This window comes from Stegostoma tigrinum, chromosome 1, assembly GCF_030684315.1.
Source record: "Stegostoma tigrinum isolate sSteTig4 chromosome 1, sSteTig4.hap1, whole genome shotgun sequence".
Classification (NCBI taxonomy): domain Eukaryota; kingdom Metazoa; phylum Chordata; class Chondrichthyes; order Orectolobiformes; family Stegostomatidae; genus Stegostoma; species Stegostoma tigrinum.
The window spans coordinates 4,566,693-4,588,694 of NC_081354.1; the positions used below are offsets into that span (position 1 = coordinate 4,566,693).

General features: G+C 42.1%; 1 protein-coding gene across 1 annotated transcript; it reads left to right on the top strand.

The window, feature by feature from the left end:
• The first annotated feature begins 2,965 nt into the window (after positions 1 to 2,965).
• On the top strand, positions 2,966 to 20,371 carry LOC125459267 (alcohol dehydrogenase class-3). Its single transcript, XM_048545521.1, has 9 exons — positions 2,966 to 3,097; positions 3,929 to 4,030; positions 6,428 to 6,569; positions 8,202 to 8,289; positions 11,479 to 11,698; positions 14,254 to 14,514; positions 16,309 to 16,444; positions 19,708 to 19,846; positions 20,132 to 20,371. Exons 1-9 carry the CDS (start codon positions 3,077 to 3,079, stop codon positions 20,154 to 20,156), a joined length of 1,134 nt encoding a protein of 377 aa, XP_048401478.1. The 5' UTR covers positions 2,966 to 3,076; the 3' UTR covers positions 20,157 to 20,371.
• Positions 20,372 to 22,002: the final 1,631 nt, after the last annotated feature.

Genomic DNA, 22,002 nt, shown 5'->3' on the forward strand with positions numbered 1-22,002 from the left:
GGTGGGGTCGGATTGTAGATGGCAGAAGTGTCAGAGGATGATGCGTTGTATCCAGAGGTTGGTGGGGTGGTATGTGAGGACGAGGGGGATTCTCTTAGGGCGATTATTGCGGGGCCAGAGTGTGAGGGATATGTTGCGGGAAATGCGGGAGACACAGTCAAGGGTGTTCTTGACCACTGCGGGAGGGAAGTTGTGGTCCTTGAAGAATGTGGCCATCTGGGATGTGCGGGAGTGGAATGCCTCATCCTGGGAGCAGATGCGGTGGAGGCGAAGGAATTGGGAATAGGGGATGGAATTTTTGTAGGGGGGTGGGTGGGAGGAGGTGTATTCTAGGTAGCTGTGGGCATCCGTGGGCTTGAAATGGACATCAGTTTCTAGCTGGTTGCCTGAGATGGAGACAGACAGGTCCAGGAAGGTGAAGGGTGTGTTGGAGATGGCCCAGGTGACCTCCCACCCACAGCCTCCAATCTAATTGTTCCCCAACCCTGCACTGCCCGTTTCTATTTCCTTCCCAAAATCCACAAACCTGCCTGCCCTGGCAACCTATTGTCTCCGCCTGCTCCTGCTCCACCGAACACATCTCCACCTATCTGGACTCCATTTTCTCCCCCTTGGTCCAGGAACTCCCCATCTACGTCCGTGACACCACCCACGCCCTCCACCTCCTCCAGAACTTCCAATTCCCTGGCCCACAACACCTCATTTTCACCATGAACATCCAGTCTCTATACACCTGCATTCCTCATGCAGATGGCTAAAAGGTCCTCCGCTTCTTCCTGTCCCACAGGCCTGACCAGTCCCCCTCCACTGACACCCTCATCCGCCTAGCTGAACTCGTCCTCACCCTCAACAACTTCTCTTTTGATTCTTCCCACTTCCTACAAAGGGGGTGGCCATGGGCACCTGCATGGGCCCAAGCTATGCCTTACTTGGAACAGTCCCTCTTCCGCACCTACACAGGCCCCAATCCCCACCTCTTGCTCCATTACATTGATGACTGTATCGGCGCTACCTTTTGCTCCCAAGAGGAGCTTGAACAGTTCATCCACTTCACCAACACCTTCCACCCCAACCTCAAGTTTACCTGGGCTATCTCCAACACATCCCTCACCTTCCTGGACCTCTCTGTCTCCATCTCAGGCAACCAGCTCGAAATTGATGTCCATTTCAAGCCCACCGACTCCCACAGTTACCTAGAATACACCACCCCCACCCAACCCCTGCAAAAATTCCATTCCCTATTCCCAATTCCTTCACCTCCGCCGCATCTGCTCCCAGAATGAGGCATTCCACTCCCGGTCATCCCAGATGTCCGTGTTCTTCAAGGACCGCAACTTCCCCCACGCAGTGGTCGAGAACGCCCTTGACTGTGTCTCCTGCAACATATCCCTCACACCCCGCCCCTGCAATAACTGCCCTAGGAAGTGCTACACTTGCCCCCACACCTCTTCCCTCACCCCCATTCCAGGTCCCAAGATGACTTTCCATATTAAGCAGATGTTCACCTGCACCTCTGCCAATGTAGTATACTGTATCCACTATACCCGGTGTGGCTTCCTCTAAATTGTGGAAACCAAGTGGAGGCTTGGGGACTGCTTTGCAGAACACCTCTGCTCGGTTCGCAACAAACAACTGCACCTCCCAGTCATGAACCATTTTAACTCCCCCTCCCATTCCTCAGACAACATGTCCATCATGGGCCTCCTGCAGTGCCACAATGATGCCACCCGAAGGTTGCAGGAACAGCAACTCATATTCCGCTTGGGAACCCTGCAGCCCAATGGTATCAATGTGGACTTCACAAACTTCAAAATCTCCCACTCCCCCACTGCATTCCAAAACCAGACCAGCTCATCCCCGCCTCCCTAACCTGTTCTTCCTCTCACCTATCCGCTCCTCCCACCTCAAGCCGCACATCCATTTCACACCTACTAACCTCATCCCACCTCCTTGACCTGTCCGTCCTCCCCGGACTGACCTATCCCCTCCCCACCTCCCCACCTATACTCTCCTCTCCACCTATCTTCTCCTCTATCCATCTTCGGTTCACCTCCCCCTCTCTCCCTATTTATTTCAGAACCCTCTCCCCTTCCCCCTATCTGATGAAGGGTCTAGGCCTGAAACGTTAGCTTTTGTGCTCCTGCTTGGCCTGCAATGAAACGAAACTGACATGGGCCAAATGCTGGAAAATGTGACTAGATTTATTTAGGATATCTGGTCGACATGGATGAGTTGGACCAAAGGGTCTGTTTCCATGCCGTACAACTCTACAACTCTATGAAACATTCAGCTGACTAGGCAACATCTCTGGAAGTAATAATCTTTCAGGCCAGATTTCCATTATCCAGTTTTCCACTTTTGTATGAATCCATCGTCTTGTTCAATGGAGAGCTATGTGTCTGTATGTTTTACTCTGAACCTGGCTTTCTCAGCGTTGTGCTAGACAACCATGTGCTACAATCTAAAAGGACCAAGTCACTTGCGGGATCCACTCCTAAGTTAAACTTCGGAAGCAAAGCAGCCGTATTTGCAGTTTGTTCTACCTGCTTTGAAAGTGTGTGTGTTTTGCATGAATTGCACGACTGTGTAATGTTGCAGTCTCAGATAAGACTCAAGTTCATGATCGTGTCCCCGCCTGGCGCAATAGATTGGGAAGTAATTTCGACATCTCTGATACAACCACTTAGTCACCACTTACTCACTGCTTCTGTCTGAGACACCTGCGAACGTGGCAGTAAGACTGCCTTTCGAAACACTTTTGATTTTTTTCGTCCCTGCAGGGTATTTTTTTTTAACCCTCCCGCTCCTGAATTATTTGCAATCGTAACCAGTCGTACCAGAAAAGTTTGCAACCCATTTATTGGGAGGTGGGGGCTATGGGTGATCCCTCCTCCTTACCCCACCCCCACCTTGGAGACGGACGTCAGCACCAAACGGTATTCGCCCAGTCAGAGGAAGATAGGCTCTGATTGACGTCGGATCGGACCAATAGAAGTGAGGACCAGCAACCAGCCTCCCGCCCCTTTCTTTCTGGCGCATCGTTTTTGCGCATTCGGTGGTTTGAGTGCTGAGAAATATGGCGGGGACGGAGGGCAAGGTAAGAGAAAAGGATAGATCTCAGATTGTGTTAGAGAGGGAGTGCGAGCTAAGTCTCGGTCTGTGTCAGAGAGACAGCTAGCAGTTGGCGTGAGAGTAACTGCAATGTATCCTCTCTGCGAGGTAACAGGTCATGGTGCAACATTGTATTCTGAGGGGTTCCGGGTGAGTAATTGCAACAATTCAGGCCTGTCCTCGTTTTGTAAGAGGGGCATTTACAGAGGACTGGTAGTTAGTTACGATTTTGGGCATTTATGGAATTTTTAAAGTTGGCTGTTGGGGAGATTTTCAAAACCACGAGGCGTCTGGACAGCTGCCAGAGACAGAACTTGCTGCTGGGAGGAGAATCAGCAATAAGGGAAGGGCACGGGTTTAAAGTAACTTGTATATTAAGATTGCGAGGTGACAAAAGCAACCTTTCTGCACAGCCTGGGGGTAGGTGCAGTCGGGATATTCAAGAGGGTATTGATGATTTGAATAAAACTAGTTTAGAGAGTCAATGCTATCAGATAATGGGAACTGCAGACGCTGGAGAATCCAAGATAACAAAAGTGTGGAGCTGGATGAACACAGCAGGACAAGCAGCATCTCAGGAGCCCAAAAGCTGACGTTTCGGGCAGTTGATTTTGCGTTTTGCTTTTTGCACTGCGTCTTAAATGTGGGACGGCAGTGGAGAGCAAAGTTTCATTTATGTTTTATTTTACCTTGAGGTGTCCCAGAGTTCCCACTTCAAAACTAATCCCACAGTTGAGGGATTAGTTTAGAAGTGCTGTTGCCTGTCCACTTCCAGCAGTCTCTGAAATTAATTGGTAATTGATTTCTGTTTTAACAGGTTATCAAATGTAAAGCTGCTGTTGCCTGGGAAGCAGGAAAACCTCTTAGTATTGAGGAAGTGGAAGTTGCACCTCCCAAAGCTCATGAAGTTCGAATTAAGGTATGGAGTAAAATGAAACCATTTGCAAACATCTTTTAAAATTTTGTAACAGTAATTCAGCTAATTTTTAAGTTTTATTTTGTAAATTCCATTTCCAACTAAAGAACATTTAGTAACCTGTGTTTTTGTGCACTGAGCTTTCTTAACGTAATACGTTCTGGCACAGATGTAAAGAGAAGAGATATGTTTGCAGTGAGTTCTGATCATTTGGAAGGCTGTGAATATAAATGGGGAGATTAAATACAGGGACTTCTGCTGTAACATGTGCTGCGGCAATGTGGGTTGGCTAAACATGATTAATGACTAGGGGAATGCTATTTCTAAAATGTGAATTTGTGTTGGCTATGAGGCAATTCCATGGAGTTGGCATCCTGCTTGTTAGGAACCCTTTGCTCATGATTCCTACAGTGTTCTTGTGATCAGGGGCTAACTGGAAGAAGGATGTGGAAGAGGCAGTCATAATGATTAGAGGGTGATGCTGCCTATGGCTTATTGCCATCTACCTGTATTCGGGCCGGTGTCGTGGCTTGTTGTGACTCTACTGTTGATGCTGCCCTTCAGTGTTTTTGACTAGGCCTTCAATCAAGCTCGATCTTTGCTCCATAACCCTTAATTGTAAAGTTCTCATTCTTGCTATCAAATGCTGTGTAGTCTTACTTGTCTTAATTTTTCTGCAATTTCAAACAATCCCACAACTTAGTCTGGATCTGTGTTCTTTCAGTTCCAGCATCTTGCATGCTTGATTTTATTGCTCTACTGCACTTGCCTTATTCACAGCTGCCAAACTCCAAAATTTTGTAATTTCCTTAGTAATTAGTAACCCTCCCTCGCCTTCTCAAAAACATTCCTGAAACCAACTTTGACCATCAGCTATCCTCATCTGGCTTGGTGTTGACTCTTGTTTAATATTCAAGAGTAACTGATTGCTTCATTTGAAGCCCTGGTAAAGGATATCAGAAAGGAGCAAACAGTCTCTTGTAATGAAGGCTGTACCTGATGTGCTGGCTCGTTTCACGTAGGGTTGTAGTGGGTAGTGGAAGTCTTTTGAGCTCAGCCTCACCATCGTTGATTTCAAGCTGCTGTCCAACCTGTCTGAATACCTGCTGACAGTAATACTATCCTCTTGTGTTACACTTTTTTTTTGGTGGTCAACCCCTAACACTGCTTCTGCCACAGGCCCCATTTTTCTGTAGCGGGATTTTCTATAACGTGATTTGTGCTGGAATGCAACTGTCACATTATAGCAGAATCCCCTGTAGTTGCTTTCAAAGGGGAATTGAGTTATTTATACAAATGGGTGGAAGAACAAAATATTGTAGGTGCTGGAGATCTGACTTCAAAATAGAAAGTGGTGGGGAAATTGTCTCAAACCATTCAGGAAAGCATGGCAGTACTCAAGTCTTGCTATTCCTGGAATCATTACAAAAGTTAAAGTTTTAATCAAATTACTTAAAATCTCCAACTTATGACCTGATGCACTCAAATAACAGAAGGCATTAACCAGATATCTGAACTTCACAAGTAACAACATTTACAACAAAGAAATCAGTTTTAAGCAAAGGGAACCAAAATGAATTATTGACTTTTTAACTCTTAAACTTTACTCCTTTCGCAAGCGTGCACACAACCACACTCTCTCAAAAGCATGCACAAAAGGTAGGGGAACACAGTTCAATAGCACCAGTCCACAGGATCGATGAAGTCTCTTTTGACTACTTCTGCTAAGTCCTCCTGATCTCCAATCTCCTTGATTTTAGGTTCTTTTAATTATTTTCTGTTCATACACCAGCAGTCACCTTCCAAGAACTAGTCACAGAGGTGTTGTCATTCTGACTCCTGACCTCCACAGTTGGCCTTAATTTAAAATCAATGAAGCTTGCCTCTGTGCAAAGCTTCTGAACATACACTCACTGGGCCATTGGGTCTCAAACATCCTCCCCACTACTTGAATGTAGCAACAGTGTGAAGATAACTTAGTGAGTTCCAGCAACTTGCTTAAAAAGTGCAGCAGCTCCTTTCACTGTTCTTGGCAATACACCTCTTTTTAATGTGCAATCCAAAACTTGGGACAAAAAGTGTGACCTTTACAAGATACACTGGTTAGGCAACATATGCAGAGACAGAAACAGTTATTGTTTCATCTGTTCTGACTAATACATGCAAATAGGAAATTCAGCTGAAGCCTGCTTTCTCAGAGAATGGTCAAGGTGTGGAGCTTGCAGCAGGGAGTTCAGCACGTGAGGGAGAAAGGTATGGAGGAATGAGATGAAGAGGAATAGGAAGAGACTTATTTAGGGTATGAATGGAGTTTGGACTTGCTGGGCTAAAGTACGCATGTGTGCGTGTAGAAAGAGTGAGATTTGTTTGTCTAACTGTGTTACACTGTTTGCCCATCAGATTACTGCCACTGCTGTCTGCCACACTGATGCCTACACCTTGAGTGGCTCAGATTCAGAGGGAGTTTTCCCTGTTATCCTCGGACATGAAGGTGCTGGGATAGTGGAAAGTGTTGGAGAGGGAGTGACTCGTGTCAAAGCAGGTAAAGGAGTGATGTATGAGGGTGGAAATTAAACTTTGAATTTATCCAGGAGTATTGATTTAGTCTTATTGAGTGTACTCGGGCTAAATGGTTCGGTGAAGTTGTAATACTACAGTCAATATTGGTAGACATTACAAATACACCCACAGGTTCTGCCTGCTTCATCCAGGAACTAAACAACTGAGCCATATACCATCAGGAACAGAAATCTATTTCCATAACGAGGTATGGGATCTTGCAGCACAGGATGAGGCCATTCAACCACTTATCCATATGTTGGCTCTTTCAAAGGGCTTTCCAGTAGTTCCACATCCACAAAATTATTTATTTGAGTATGTATCCAATTTTCTTTTGAAAGTTACAATTGAATCTTCTTTAACCTCTCCTTTCAGGCAGCCCACTCCATATCATAAGTCATCCTTTTCAAAAAAAAACTTACATCATCTGTCCCCTTAAGTGTCTTCTGGTGACCGACCTTCACGCTATTGGGAAATGTTTAACCTTATTTACTTCATTAAAATGCTTGACAATATTAAAGATTTCTGAAATGTCTTCCATTTCGCAAGCCCCACTTCCTTTAGTATTTTTATGAAGTTGCCCCATGCTTAATCAATCTACTACAACCTGCCCCACAGGGTACAGAGACTTGCAACTGTGTAACCTGCCCAGTGGATGGATGGTGTTAGGAAGCAGGTGTATCAGTTTGACACATATATTTTGTTCATGGGTGGTGTGAACAGTTTTGCATAGGTCAAGCAATTTTAAAAAGTTTGAACTGTAAATGAAAGAAATATAGCAACCTGGAACAATAGTAGGCTATTTGGTTCTTTGAGCCTGCTGTGACATTTAATATGGCTGATTATCCAACTCAGTCTCTTGTTTTCACTTTGTCCCCGTATCCTATGATCCCATTATTCCAAAGAACTATATCTTATCTCCCTGCAAACCATTCAATGTTTTGGCCTCAAACACTTCCTGTGGCAGAGAATACCACAGGCTCGCCATTCTCTCTGGGTGAAGGTATTTCTTCTCCTGTCAGTCCTAAATGGCCCAGACCATATCCTTAAACTGTAACCCCTAGTTCTGATCTCCCCAGTCATTGGGAACATCCATCCTGCGTTTACCTTGTCTAGCCTTGTTGGAAGTTTATGGTTTCTGAGATCCCAACCCTTGTACTTCTAAACTCCCACCCAATCTGATTTCTCTTCACATGTTTGTCCTGCCATCCTAGGAATCAGTCAGGTAAACCTTTGTTGCACTCCCTCCATAGCCAGACATTCTTCAGGTGTGAAGACCAAAGCGCCTCCTAGTACTCCAAGTGTGGTCTTACCAAGGCCTTGTACAGTTACAGCAAGGCATCCCATCGTCGGTACTTGAATCGTCTCACTGTGAAGGCCAACACATCATTTGCCTGTTGCACATGCATGCTTAGATTTTTGAGTGAGTGTATTAAATGCTATAGAACCGAACATAGAATTAGGAAAATTAAATTAAGATGCCGAGCAGCCTCTATGTTACTGTCTGTTCCTAAAGTCTTATTCCTCTTGGGATATGATGGGAGTACAAAATGTTGACACGGTGGCACTAAGCACTTTGGCTTTATCTAAATGTATGTTTTGTTTTGGTTCCAAGGGGATCGAGTAATTCCACTTTACATCCCACAATGTGGGGCTTGCAAGTTTTGCCTGAACCCCAACACCAATCTCTGCCAGAAGATCAGGTAGCGTTTTCTTGCTCTTTGCTTTAAACTTGCAAAAATAAAATGCCTTTAAGTGTCTTGATCTAACTTGGTGGTTTTCAAATGTTTCTATGCAAGGGGCAGCATTAGAACATTGGCACATTCCCCAGGGGATGCCAGTAAATATTGGAACATGTTCTTATGTTTTCAAGCTACTGAATAAAATATCTTGGAATTTTACTGCAGAGTTACAGGCTATCTGGCCTGGCCAGTTTGTTTGAGTGTTTTGCATTCCATGTGAGCTTCCTTTTGGTTCAATTTACTCAACCTGCCCCTGCAGCATATCTTTAAATTACCTTTTCTTTGCCTGTATTTGTTTATTTTCCCCTTAGATTGTGGCCTATAAATTGATCTAGTGTATAAGAAGACCCCATTTATCTGTGTAACAGTGTACAAATTGACCATCCCCACTTGGTCATGAACTGTTCTGTTAACAGTCATAATCAGCCTTAATGTTCCTCCATTTTGTTTTTTGTTTACTGTACTTTCATTTATTAGGTTTTGTGTGTAATAAAAAAATAAGCAGGTGCTATATACTGTTGTAAAGAAATGTAAGAGGTTAAAACAAGCCCAGTCTTTATGGCAGGTACAAGTGGCATTTTAAAGCAGTGATCATCCAGACTGGTGTTTCACTTTCATGTTCTACGTGTAAGTTGACCTCTACTTAGGCTTTTTGAAGTTCAGGGGTTGACTTGCACTATAATATTTGTACTAGTCACTTCTTTGACCACACCCTGTGGTAGCAAGATCGCATTCTTTCACCCTAGGCTAAAAAAGTAAATCCAATAGGGAATCAGGATAAATTTAGTCGCTATATTTTTTCTACTAATGAGCATAAATATATTAGAACATAGAACATAGAAAAGTACAGCATAGTACAGGCCCTTCGGCCCACGATGTTGTGCCATGGAATAATCCTAATTCAAAAATAAAATAACCTAACCTACATTCCCCTCAATTCACTGCTGCCATGTGCATGTCCAGCAGTCACTTAACTGTCACTAATGACTGTGCTTCCACGACTACCACTGGTAAAATATTCCATGCCCTCTCAACTCTCTGGGCGAAGAACCTCCCCCTGACGTCTCCTCTATACCTTCCTCCTAACACCTTAAAACTATGACCCCTCGTGGCAGTCAGTCCTGCCCTGGGGAAAAGTCTCTGGCTATCGACTCTATCCATGCCTCTCATTACCTTGTACACCTCGATCAGGTCACCTCTCTTACTCCTTCTTCTCTCCAGAGAGAAAAGTCCGAGCTCAGTCAACCACTCCTCGTAAGACAAGCCCTCCAGTCCAGGCAGCATCCTGATAAACCTCCTTTGCACCCTCTCCGAAGCCTCCACATCTTTCCTATAATAGGGCGACCAGAACTGGACACAATATTGCAAGTGTGGTCTCACCAGGGTTTTGTAGAGCTGCAGCATAACCTCGCGGCTTTCAAACTCGATTCCCCCTGTTAATGAAAGCCAAAACACCATATGCTTTCTTAACAACCTTATCAACCTGGATGGCAACTTTGAGGGAGCTATGCACTTGAACACTAAGATCCCGCTGTTCGCCCACACTGCCGAGAATCCTGCCTTTAATCCTATATTCAGCATTTAAGTTCGACCTTCTAAAATGCATCACTTTGCATTTATCCAGGTTGAACTCCATCTGCCATTTCTCAGCCCAGCTCTGCGTACTGTCAATGTCTCGCTGAAGCCTGCAATAGCCCTCGATACTATCAACGGCACCTCCAACCTTTGTGTCATCAGCAAACATACTAACCCACCCCTCAACCTCCTCATCCAAGTCATTTATAAAAAGTACAAAGAGCTTGTTAAATTCTCAACTTGTTAAATTCCTTTATAATTTTAAAGTTCTGTGTTGTGTTGCCACATGGTCCTCTCTTCTGAGAAATTGTCTTCGACCTGTTTAGTCTTTCTGGATAAACGTGACCTCTGTTTTAATATGATCCTTATGATATTGTGCATTAATCTTGTGAAAACCCTGTCTTTGAATTGTGTACAGCAACAGAAAAAAATATGCTAAAAGGTTAACCAAACTGTTCACATGACCCAAACTTGCAAGACTTTCTCTCTTCTTTGCTTTAAAATCCAAAGTCTGAGGGCTCCGAGACATTGTAATAGGGTCACTGGAGTTTGTATACAGGCTCCTTTCCTGGTTAAAAATCTCGGGGTTTCGTTGACTTCTGAAATGACTGATTTAACAGTGCCGAGCAGAGCAAGACCTGTTTGTGTAAACCCTTAGTCATTGGATCACAGCTGTTAAGTTCCTCGGTTAGTCTAACAAATTCTAATTCTGAATGTCATAAGATTGTTAAAATGTGACATTGATACTTGTAAAGGAGGAGATATTGTCACGTTATGATGCCAAATTGTAATATTTTATAGTTTCTATACTTTTGACATGTTATGCATAACTATCGAACTAGAAGTACATTAAGCTTTGTGTAGGAGCATTAGGTAAACTGACATGGTGTTATGGAGTCTTTAACACCTGTGACAGCCACATGGCTGTCCAGTCAGTCCTGGTATCTGTCCTATCGCCATAAGCTCTGCTGATTTACATTTCTTTCTCTTGAAAGAGATACAATGTCCTAATTGGCGCCAAGTCCCATCCAGCCAGTGTCTTGTGACTTGGGTTGAATCCAGTTCTAGCAATGCCTTAATTTTTAAAATTTCCATCCTGTGTTTGAAAGATTTGCCCCTCCCCATCTCTGTAATCTATTCTGAAATACCTGTACTCCTCCAATTCTGACCCCTTATGCTCCCCTAATTCTTAACTCCTCCCACTGCTGGTTCTATCTTTACCTGAGTTCTGGAATTTCCTGTCCTTGTAAAATGTAAGTTGCTCTTTGACCTTGTTTTCATTTACTTGCCCCAGTAGCTCCTTGTGCACTCAGTGTCAAATCCTGCAGACATTTTACTCTTGACTGAAATGTGTTTTATGAAGGCAAGTTGCTGGTGAATTAATTCAACAAAATGAAATCTGTACATTTGTAACATCTGATCCTGGAGAAGATTTTTCTTAAAAAGCAGTTTTAATATTGATGAACCTTTGGAATGTGTGAGTAATTTACTTGCGTGCATGGATTGTGAAAGTGACATGTTCTCCAAATGTTTAAAGGCTTGGTTCTGAATTATTGTCCATCTGTACCTTCTCAGGGTGACCCAGGGCCAGGGTCTGATGCCTGATAAGACTAGCCGATTCACCTGTAAGGGCCAACTGGTTTACCACTACATGGGGACTAGCACCTTCTCTGAATACACTGTTGTTGCAGATATCTCACTGGCTAAAGTTGACAGTGCAGCTCCACTGGATAAGGTTTGCCTGTTGGGGTGTGGTATTTCCACTGGCTATGGTGCAGTTGTCAATACAGCCAAGGTAAATATTTGGTTTTATTTCATGCTTTTAATCTTTTGCATCCATGATATTTTACAGGTTGTTTTGGGCATTCCTTTTGGGGTTTGTGGATGACTTATTCCCACTATTCTCTGATGGGTTCTGGGATGGCTGATGAGTCCAGTGTTTGAGCTGTAGTCTCTACCATGTGTAGGGCACCTGGAGGTTGAAGGTCAGGGAGATGGGACTTTTGGAGACTTGAGCTTACTCCGATGTCTCAACTTTGCTTCTGCACATTCCATGTGTCTGATGACTTCCCAAATGATCTTCCTACAGTTTGACAATTACAGGTAGAGATTCTCATCAGATGAAGAGTCTGTTTGACCTCTTCAGGGATATTCTAAACACTTAACACCCTGAAAATCAAGGTCCTTTTCCAATCCAAGGTGCCAGTACAAATATACTTTCTTTTAAAATACTTTCATGGGATATGGGTGTCTCTGGTGAGGCCGGCATTTATTACCCATTCCCAGCTGCTTTGAATTCAGTAACTTTCTGGGCCATTCCAGAAGCAGTAAAGGGTCCACCTCACTTCCATGGGTTTAGAGTCACCGGGAGGGCCAGACTCTAAACCTAGTGTATTTCTCTCCCAACAGGACATTCATGAATCATAGAACAATCGGGTCTAATGGTTTGATTCTATATATGCTCCACAGGACCCTCTTCCCACCCTATCAGCGTAGCCTTCTATTCCTTCTACCCTCCTTTTCATTGAGCTCCCCTTTAAAAAGATCTAGGCTATCTGTCTCCACTTCTGTTTGTACTGATAAATTCTGTATGTTTACTAGTTATTCTTTGAAGAGGTTTCTCCTGAATTTTAACTACATTTACTCTTTGTTCTTATACAGTACTGAAGAATGGCTGCAAGTGTAGGTTTGTCTTTGGATGAGACATTAAACTGAAGCCACCATCTGTCTACTCAGGTGGATCTTCATGATCCCATGACGTAATTATGAATAAGAGGGTGGAAATGAGTTCCATTGTCCTCACTAATAACTATCTCAACCAGTAACATAGGCCTACTATCTTACTATTATCAGATCTGGGAGCCTGCTGACTGCAAAGTAACTGTGGGATATCCTGACATGAAAGGTTCTATGTAGTTGCGTGTGGTTATTTTTTGGTTACACCATTGCGTTTACACAATAATAGTTCCGACAATAAAAGGGCTACTGTGGAACCAGATAACGCTACTGGCTTGTTTACAGACTAGCCAAGTGTGAACTGATCATCTGCAGTCCAAATTTGTCTTGCATAGTTTACTCCAATTCTATTTCAAAATGCAGAGTTGTTTGTTTATATTTTTTAAAAAGTTTGCCTGAAAATGATTTATTTCATATTTCTTTCACAGGCTATTCGTAATGAGGCTTTGTTTAATGAACCAAAATAATTTTGTTTTGGTTAAATTGTAAAGTTAACCCTGCCTCAGTGTGGGTGGTACTCTGACCTCAAGTATCAGCAAATCCTGGGTTAAATTTCCACTGTAGAGAATTAATAACAAAATAAAGTCTGACATTCCCAGTACACAGCTGTGAGGGTGAAAAGTGTTATTTTTTTAAATAACATGTTAAACAGTTCTTGCCCTCTCTGCTGGGACTGTTTTGTAGAACGAGAATGTTTGCTCCTTACCAATGTTATTCCTCCAACATCAATTCAACAGAAGCACAACTGAGATAGATTACCTGCACGTTTTCCCACTGTTTGTGGGAATTTGCTGCATCATTGACTGACTGCAAGCTACTTGGGGATGTCCTGAAATTGAGGGGTCCTCTGAATGCAAGTCTTCTCTTCATTATTTGGTGGATTAACTAGGTGTGAACTACTCACCTGAATCTGTCCAAAATTATTGATATGTTTGAGATGCTTGAAGCAATGACTGCAATTAACATAACAGAATTGATTAATGGAAATTGAGTTCATGCTATCTGCCTGAATTTTAAAAGTTAACTTCACATTGAAGCAATGGGGACTGAGTGATAAGAGTTTGGGTGGTGAACAAATGAAATGTACACTCCCAGTAGTTAAGTCCAGGTACAATGTAATAAGCAAGTGTTATCAGTTATTGAACCCATTCACTTGACTAACTGGATCATGTTCAGAAGTTTACCTGAGCATCATCTGTTTTGGGAAATTCAATCCTGTGGATTATTGCCCACAGTCTAGTTGATGAAAACGGAGTGATGAATTGCAGGGAGGATAATCCTTTTAGGAAGGTTTCTGGGCAGGGTCAGCAATCGGTGTGAATTTCTGTCCTTTTAAATAGCTGGCATACTTTGTTATAAATGCATCAATAGCTGGAGAAACTCAGCAGTTCTGGCAGCATTTGTGCAGTGAGAATGTGTCAATGTTCTGAGTCTGGTATGACTTCATCAGAACTTGAAGATTCTTTTCAGACTCAAAGCATTAACAGTTTCTGTCTCCAGAGATGCTGCCAGATCTGCTGGGTTTCTTCAATGTTCAGTTTTTATTTGAAGTTTCCAGCACCCACAGTACTTTTACGCTAATGTGACTGTCTGTCTGTCTTTGTTGCACCGTAGGTTCATCCAGGCTCTACCTGTGCTGTGTTTGGACTGGGAGGAGTGGGTTTGGCAGCCATTATGGGATGTAAGGTTGCTGGTGCCACTCGGATCATTGGGGTTGACCTCAACAAAGACAAGTTTGCAAAGGCTAAAGAGTTTGGTGCAACTGAATTCGTCAACCCTAAGGATTATGAAAAACCCATTCAAGAAGTTTTGGTTGAATTAACAGATGGTGGAGTGGACTATTCCTTTGAGTGTATTGGTAATGTCAAGACCATGGTGAGGGATGCATTTGTTTAGCAATTCCTGTTGCTTGATGCTGAATGTTAAATGCACACTGACATTGTTAGTACATGAGCTAAGATATCAGTTTCATTCTACATTACTGGAGCCAACACATGCTGTGAGCAAAGTCTAATAGTTTTGGTTTTGATGTTTTCAATTGACTTCCATCCCTAATAGATTATTGAAAAATGTTATCTTTTTTTAAAACATGACAAACGATATCACATCAAATACTTGAGGATGGGCCAAGAAAATGTATGACGTACTTTTTTTAAAAACACAGCAAAGTTTTTATTAAGCAGCAGCTATGAGATCAGGAGAATGCCAATTGATGAAATATTCTGGACAGTCAACAGGTACACATAACCGCAGTACACCCTGATCAAGTGAAGCTTCGAGACACCAACATCCCTCAAATCATTTTAAAACGTTAACACACCTCGTAAAACTGATGTTTAAAAAAAACTAAGTAATAGAAACATAATGGGGGTATAAATGTCACTGTTATATTTTGTTTGCAGCATAAATACTCGGATGTAGTAGATCGTAGTATTTGAGGTATATAATGTTCCCTGGTTTATCAAGGGTGCCAGTTAAAACACAGTTCGCTGTATGTATGTTTTATGTAAGCACCAGTAACTTGTGCTGACTTAGCAACTATACTTTGTCTTTTTTTTTGAAAAAAACTTTGGTGGAATTTGGGTGTCTCTGGCTGACCCAGCATTTATTGTTCATTTCCACTTGCTCTTGAGAAGGTGGGGGTGAGCTGCTGCCTTGAACCGCTGCAGTCCAAGTGCTGTGGATAGACCCACAATGCCCTTAAGGAGGGAATATCAGGATTTATCAGCCATATATTTCCAAGTCGGGAGGGTGAGTGGCTTGGAGATGAACTTACATGAGGTGGTGTTTCCATGAATCTGCTGCTCTTGTCCTTCTAAATCAAAATGGTTTTGAATTTGGAAGATGGTGCTCCAGTAAAGCATCCCCAGGTGACACTCAATATGTCTTGTACATCATTCAGTGTTAAATCCTAAGTTATGTGACCAAAACCTCTTGTCAAAGTTCTAAAGGGTTCTTTTTTTTCAGAGGAGAGAAAAGTGAGGGGGTTAGGACCCAGACTGGAGCAATTAAAACTGGGGATTGCACCAGAGGCTAGAACTGTTGGAGTACAAAGATCGTTGTTTACAGACATGGGTTGGAGTGAGGCCAGGGATTTCAGAAGGTGGGGAGAAGTCAGGCTTAGTAAAGAAATTTGAGCTGCTGAAATCGAGGTATTGTATGAAAGCCAGTGTAAAAAAGCATCACTGGAAATGAAATATCTGCATGAGTTGTCTGTGACCTCTGACTCTGTTGACAAGTGGTTCTGTCAGTCATGTCTTGGATGGTTAAAATGATCCATCCTATACTGCAGTCACTGTGTACTGTTTTCCCCATCCGTGTAAACTGTGCCCTCAGATCTCTGCTCCAGTTCTGATATCCATCTCTCCACTGCCAGCCATACCTCACGGCTGTCTGGGCCCTGAATTCTGAAGTCCCCTCTCCATATCTCTTGACCTTTTCAGACATTTGAATTACTACTTCGACCAAATTTATGGTCACCTGTCCAGAACACTCTAATGTGGCCATGAGTCATAAAGTTATACAGCATGGAAGTATCTACAAGTGTTTTAAAATTCTTTAAGTTGTTGTAAATAACTGGAGATTTTTAACCTATAAACTTGTTTGTTTTTCTTTCTCTTCAACTCTCCTCCTTTCGATCCATCCATCAAAAAAATTCTGGCAACATAGAGAGCTGCCCTTGAAGCATGCCACAAGGGTTGGGGAACCAGTGTGATAATAGGGGTGGCACCTGCTGGACATGAAATTGCAACTCGGCCCTTCCAGTTGGTGACTGGTCGTACGTGGAAAGGAACAGCATTTGGAGGTAAAATCTCTACAAATCTTGTCATATTTGTAAGCCTCTAGAGACTGTGTATTTCTATGTTCAAAAGACCTACGGTAGAAATCTGTCATGGCATTGCTGTCTGAGAGGTAAAACAGTATTAATGAGAACCCCTGGTTTTCTTCTGTTTTCCACTACAACATGAAGATACACATTAACTCTCTTTGGGAGCCATCAAATCTTTTGTACTTGAGCAAATTTGTGGTGTATTTAAACCACAGTATAAGGACTTTGTGCACTTCACGTTAAATCATTCCTAAAGTTGCACTAATTTCTAGTGTCAGGAAGAATGTGTGCACACCCAAATGTAGACTAAAGAGCAGGCAACAGACAATCAGCAATACAATGTTCTTGATTTCTAGCAATTTCACAGAATTTGGACTTTGTTGTCATGACCAATATTTATTAGTCATTGTTATTTGCCCTTGGAAAAAGTACCGTTGTGTGATGTACGTGGCCATTTGAGGATGGTTGAATTAATTAGGTTGCTGCGGGCTTGAGTCATATACCGATCAGACTAAGATTCCAATATAATACAATTCAATAGGATGTCTTCTTTTTGAGAAGGTGGTAGTATTTATATATGCTAAAATTTGAACCCACAAGGTAGAGTAACTTTGTGCAAGGGGATATTATGCTGGATAGTTAAGGTTCAAGCTTCCAATAAAATTGATTGTCAGAAATGTTAAATCTTACATGAACAGGTAGGGCAGTAAAATATGATTGCCTCTTTTTTGTGATTAAAATATCCTCCATGCAAGTATAACAACATTTATGTTACTGGATTGAAAAGCCAAAGTGCTAGATTTAAATACTACATAACTTCTATTCAACAGAATAAATAGAATTGTAAACAAGTCTCCACATTAGTGACTGAAACTATTGTCAATTGTTGCAAAAACCCATTTGGCATACTGATGCTCTTAATCTGTAATCATTGCCTTTACCTGGCCAACACATGTTTCTAGACTCTCAGCAATGTGGTTGATTCCTAATTGGCCAAATTGTGGGTTGAGTCACATTCAAGAAGGTAGTTCAACACCACCTTCACCTTGCCCAGGGTAGTTTATAATCAGGCAATTCATGAGCCCCCTCCATCTGCTTCCAAATGCTCTTTTAAAAACCTATTGTGATCTTAATGAAGCTTGGTCAACTTTTCTTCGACCTCCTCTTGCAATTTGGGATCATAGCTTGTCTAATTTCTCCTGTGAAATGCCATGTAATGTTTTACTGTATTTCAATGCAAGTTTATTATGTTGTCTTGCTTATCTTTGAGCATGCAAATCCTGATCCAGGGAGACTGAAAGATCAGAAAACAAGGTCAATGGTTTTGTGTACAATTCACTTGCAATTAAAATTCTCTTTCATGGTAAATCTGTTGCAACAAATGGAAACAGTGACCTTGGAGTGTAGGTTAATACCTCCTTGAAAGCAGACTCCCAGGGAGACAGGATAGTAAAGAATACATTTGCTGCACTTGCCTTTATTGGTCAGTGCATTGAATACAGGCGTTAGGAGGGGGTCATGTTCAGCTGTATAGAACATTGGTTAGGCCATTTTTGGAATACTGTGTGCTGTTCTGGTCTCCTTACTATAGGAAGGATATTGTGAAACATAAAAGGGCTTAAAGACTTATGAATATTGCCGAGGTTTGAGATATTGGGAGAGGCTGAATAGGCTGGGGCTATTTTCCTCTGGAGTGTTGGGGGCTGATGGGTGACCTTTTATTAGAGGTTTATAAAATCATGAGGTCTCCTTCCCCAGGTGGGGGAGTCCAAAACTAGAGGGCATAGGTTTAAAGTAAGAGGGGCAAGATTGAAAAGGGATCTTTAATAGGCAACGTTTTCAGTGCGGTGCATGTATGGAATGAGCTGCCAGAGGAAGTAGGGGAGTCTGATACAATTTAAAAGGCACATGGATGGGTATATGAATAGGAATGGTTTAGAGGGATATGGGACTAGACTAATTTAGGATATATGGACAAGCAGAACCAAAGCATCTGTTTCCATACTGTGCAGCTCACTGACTCTAACCTACTCATCAGCTTGTAAGCTGCACTTCTGTTTGTTACTTTGAATTTAGATTAGGGCTGTTACTATCAGTATGCTGGACTCTATCGCAGGCCAGAAACTGAACTGGACTAGCCTTAACCATGGTGGCTGACTCCCCAAAGCCTGGCCACTAATTACAGGCAGAAGTCAGGAGCTATCATCGTATGCTCCCCACTTGCTTGAAAAAGTACATTTCCAATATTACACAACGCTCCAGAACAAAGCAGGCTATTTATGACTGAATATGCATTCACACCTTCCAAAACCCATGATCAGCAGCAACTGAAGTCTCCTTTGCCTGCCAAGATCACCTCCCTCTTGAAGGACAAAGGCAACAAATACATGAGTACACCACACCCTGCAAGTTCCCCTCCAAGGCACTTGCCATCCTATCTTGGAAATGTGTTTCTTCAGTGTTACTGGATCAAAATCCTGGGATTCCCAAAGAGCTGCAATATCACCCTCTGCAGGGCAACTCGGGATAGATAAAAGTTGGTATAACAGGAGATCTACTGAGAGAACTTTTAAAAGTTCTGTGGGGAAGTAGTGTTTGAGTGGTATCGTAATACAGAACCTTGAGCCAACATCTTAGGAATTTGGGTTCAGATCTCAGTATGGCTGATGGTTGAATTTAAGTTCAATAAAAAGGTAATCTAATGGTGATTTTTGTAACCAGTCAATTATTGTAAAAACCCAATGGCCTTTTATAGAAAAGGAAATCTACCATCTTTATCTGGTCTGGCCGACATCTGATTCCAGACCCAGTGCACTGTTAACTTTAACTGCCCTCTAGGCTATTAGTGGTAAACGTTAGCCTAGCCAGGAATGTCCACATCCTATTACTTTTATTTTTAAAAAAGTCATCTCTTTTCACAAAACTAAGCTTGTCATCAATTTCAAGATATTACGACCCACGCTCAAAGGCTGCAAGTTATAGAGCGGGAGAAAATATTTTTTTGAAAGTGTGTAATTAGTGCAGGAGCCCCATGTCTCATCATGACTTTGGATCCCTGAAAAAGCTCCAGTTGGTATAGTTTTGGCTTCAAGTCTACAGATTTTGATTTCTTTGAGGAATTTATACCGTCCCCTTTTGAAAGTTGTTATTGAAGTGGCTTCCACCATCTCCTCCGATCAATGCAACACAAATCACTTGTAAACATTCCACCATTCACAAATGTACTTTGTACTCTACAGGGTGGAAGAGTGTGGAGAGTGTGCCAAAGCTTGTGCAAGAATACATGGCTAAAAAAATAATGGTGGATGAGTTTGTAACTCATACACTCCCTTTTGACCAGATCAATGAGGGTTTTGATCTGATGACCAGTGGAAACAGGTAGTTTGTTTAATTTTTTTATTTTTACTTACCATTTGGTGTAGAAGTAATTTTGTTCAAAACTACTCCAGACTAGAAGTAATTATTGAGCTTAAAATAGATGTTGGAAATACTTTGACTTCACACTATCATCCCTTTTGCCCCTTAATCTCTTGTCTTCTACCCCATGTACAACTCCCCTCTGCCCCTCTCCTCCCTTGTTGCTTAACATTTTAAAGTTGTTACTTTTTGTATTTGCACTGTTCATTTGTGATGAACTTAATTAATTTTCTTTTTTTCAAAAAGCATTCGCAGCGTCCTCTTGTTTTGAAGCTGATGTCAGCACACCAGTGCCTTACCTGTGCGGTGGAATCTTAGTGTTTGAAATTGTTTTGAAAACTGCTTTAGAAGAATTTTGATTTTGCAAGTATTTTCATTACACTTAAATCTTGTCTCAAATGCATTCAATTTTGCTTGCTTATATTCTGGATCATTTTCCATATTGCAAAAGTAAAATGTTTCTTGTTACTTTTTGTTCTATCACAATAGTGAGCTGAGTGTCTCCTTTTTAATTGTGGAATACAGTGTGGATTAATGAGGGTCTTGTAGCACAATGATAATGTCCCTACTTCTGGACTGAAGTCCCACTTTAGAATGGTGACTAACACACCACACATCCAAACAGGTTGAATTGGGGGGAAAAAAAAAGTAAAAGTAAAATTGATCTGTAATCCCTCCAACCAAATCTATTACAATGGTCCAGGGTGCAGCTAGTGACTCAATTCCTCCTAATGAGATTATCTTGATGCATTTACCATCGCTTCCCTTAATTTTTCAGGCATCACAAACATGTAACTATTATTTTGTAGAGAGGGTTTTACAAAACAGATTTAAGGTGGCATGACTTCTCAGGTGTTTTCAATTTTAAATTTGTTTTTAACATATATTAGTGGCTGTGGCATCTTTCATGGTTTAAAAGACTCTCAGATTCCTGAATTTCAAAGTTAAATTTACAGCTATTTTAATTATAGTCACAGAAGGAAAAGGCCCTTCCACCCAACTTGTCCATGCTGACCAGGTTTCCAAAACCAAACTAGTCCCATTTGCCTGCATTTAGCCCATATCCCTCTCAACTCTTCCTATCCACTTAACTACATCTTACCACTTCATCTAGCAACTTGTTCCATGCTCTCACCATCCTCTGAAAACATTTCCCTTTTGAACCTATGCCATCAGGTTTTGGACTCCCCTACCTGGAGGGAAAGATCTTGACTATGCCCCTCATGATTTTGTAAACTTCTAAAGGTCAACCCTCAGCCTCAGAGCTCCAGGGTAAGAATGTCCCAGGCGATCCAGCCTCTCCTTATAACTCAAAGCTTTCAGTCTCTGTAACATGAATTTTTTTTGCACCCTTTCCAGTTTAACAATATCCTCTGTTGTAGACTAACCAGACCTGCATACAGCACTCCAGCTGTGGCCTTAACGTCTTACTCAACTCCTGGACTCTGTGCTGTGACTGATGAGGCATGTGTGCTAAATGCCTTCACCACACTGTGAGGCTACTTCCAAAGGAACTGTGTGCCTTGACCCCTAGATCTCTTTATTCAGCAACTCCCCAGGGCCCTACTATTGGTAGGTGTAAGTGCTGCCCTTGTTTGTCTTACCAAAATGCACCATCTTCCATTCCACAGCCCACTGGCCCAGTTGATCAAGACCCCAGGGTTATCTTAGGAAATCATCTTCACAACCTATTTTGGTGTCATGTGCAAACGTACCACCACATCTTTTATTCTCATCCAAATCATTTTAATAAGTGAACAACAGTGTACCCAGCACTGATCCTTGTGACATACCATTGGTAACAGGCCTCCAGTCTGACGACAACCCTTTACCACCACCCTCTGTCCCCTACAGTCAAGCTAATTTTGTATCCAATTGGCTGTATCCCATGTGATCTAAGACTATGAACCAGTCAATCCTGTGGAACCTTGTCTAATGGACTCTAGCAAGGCCTTTGACAATGTGTACTGCTCTGCCTTTATCTTAGTCACCTCTTCAAAAAAAATGTAAAATTGAGACAATTTCCCATGCACAAAGCTATGTTGAATGTCTGTAATGAGTCCTTGCCTTTCCAAATGCATGTAGATCCTGTCTCTCAAATCCCTTCCAACAACTTA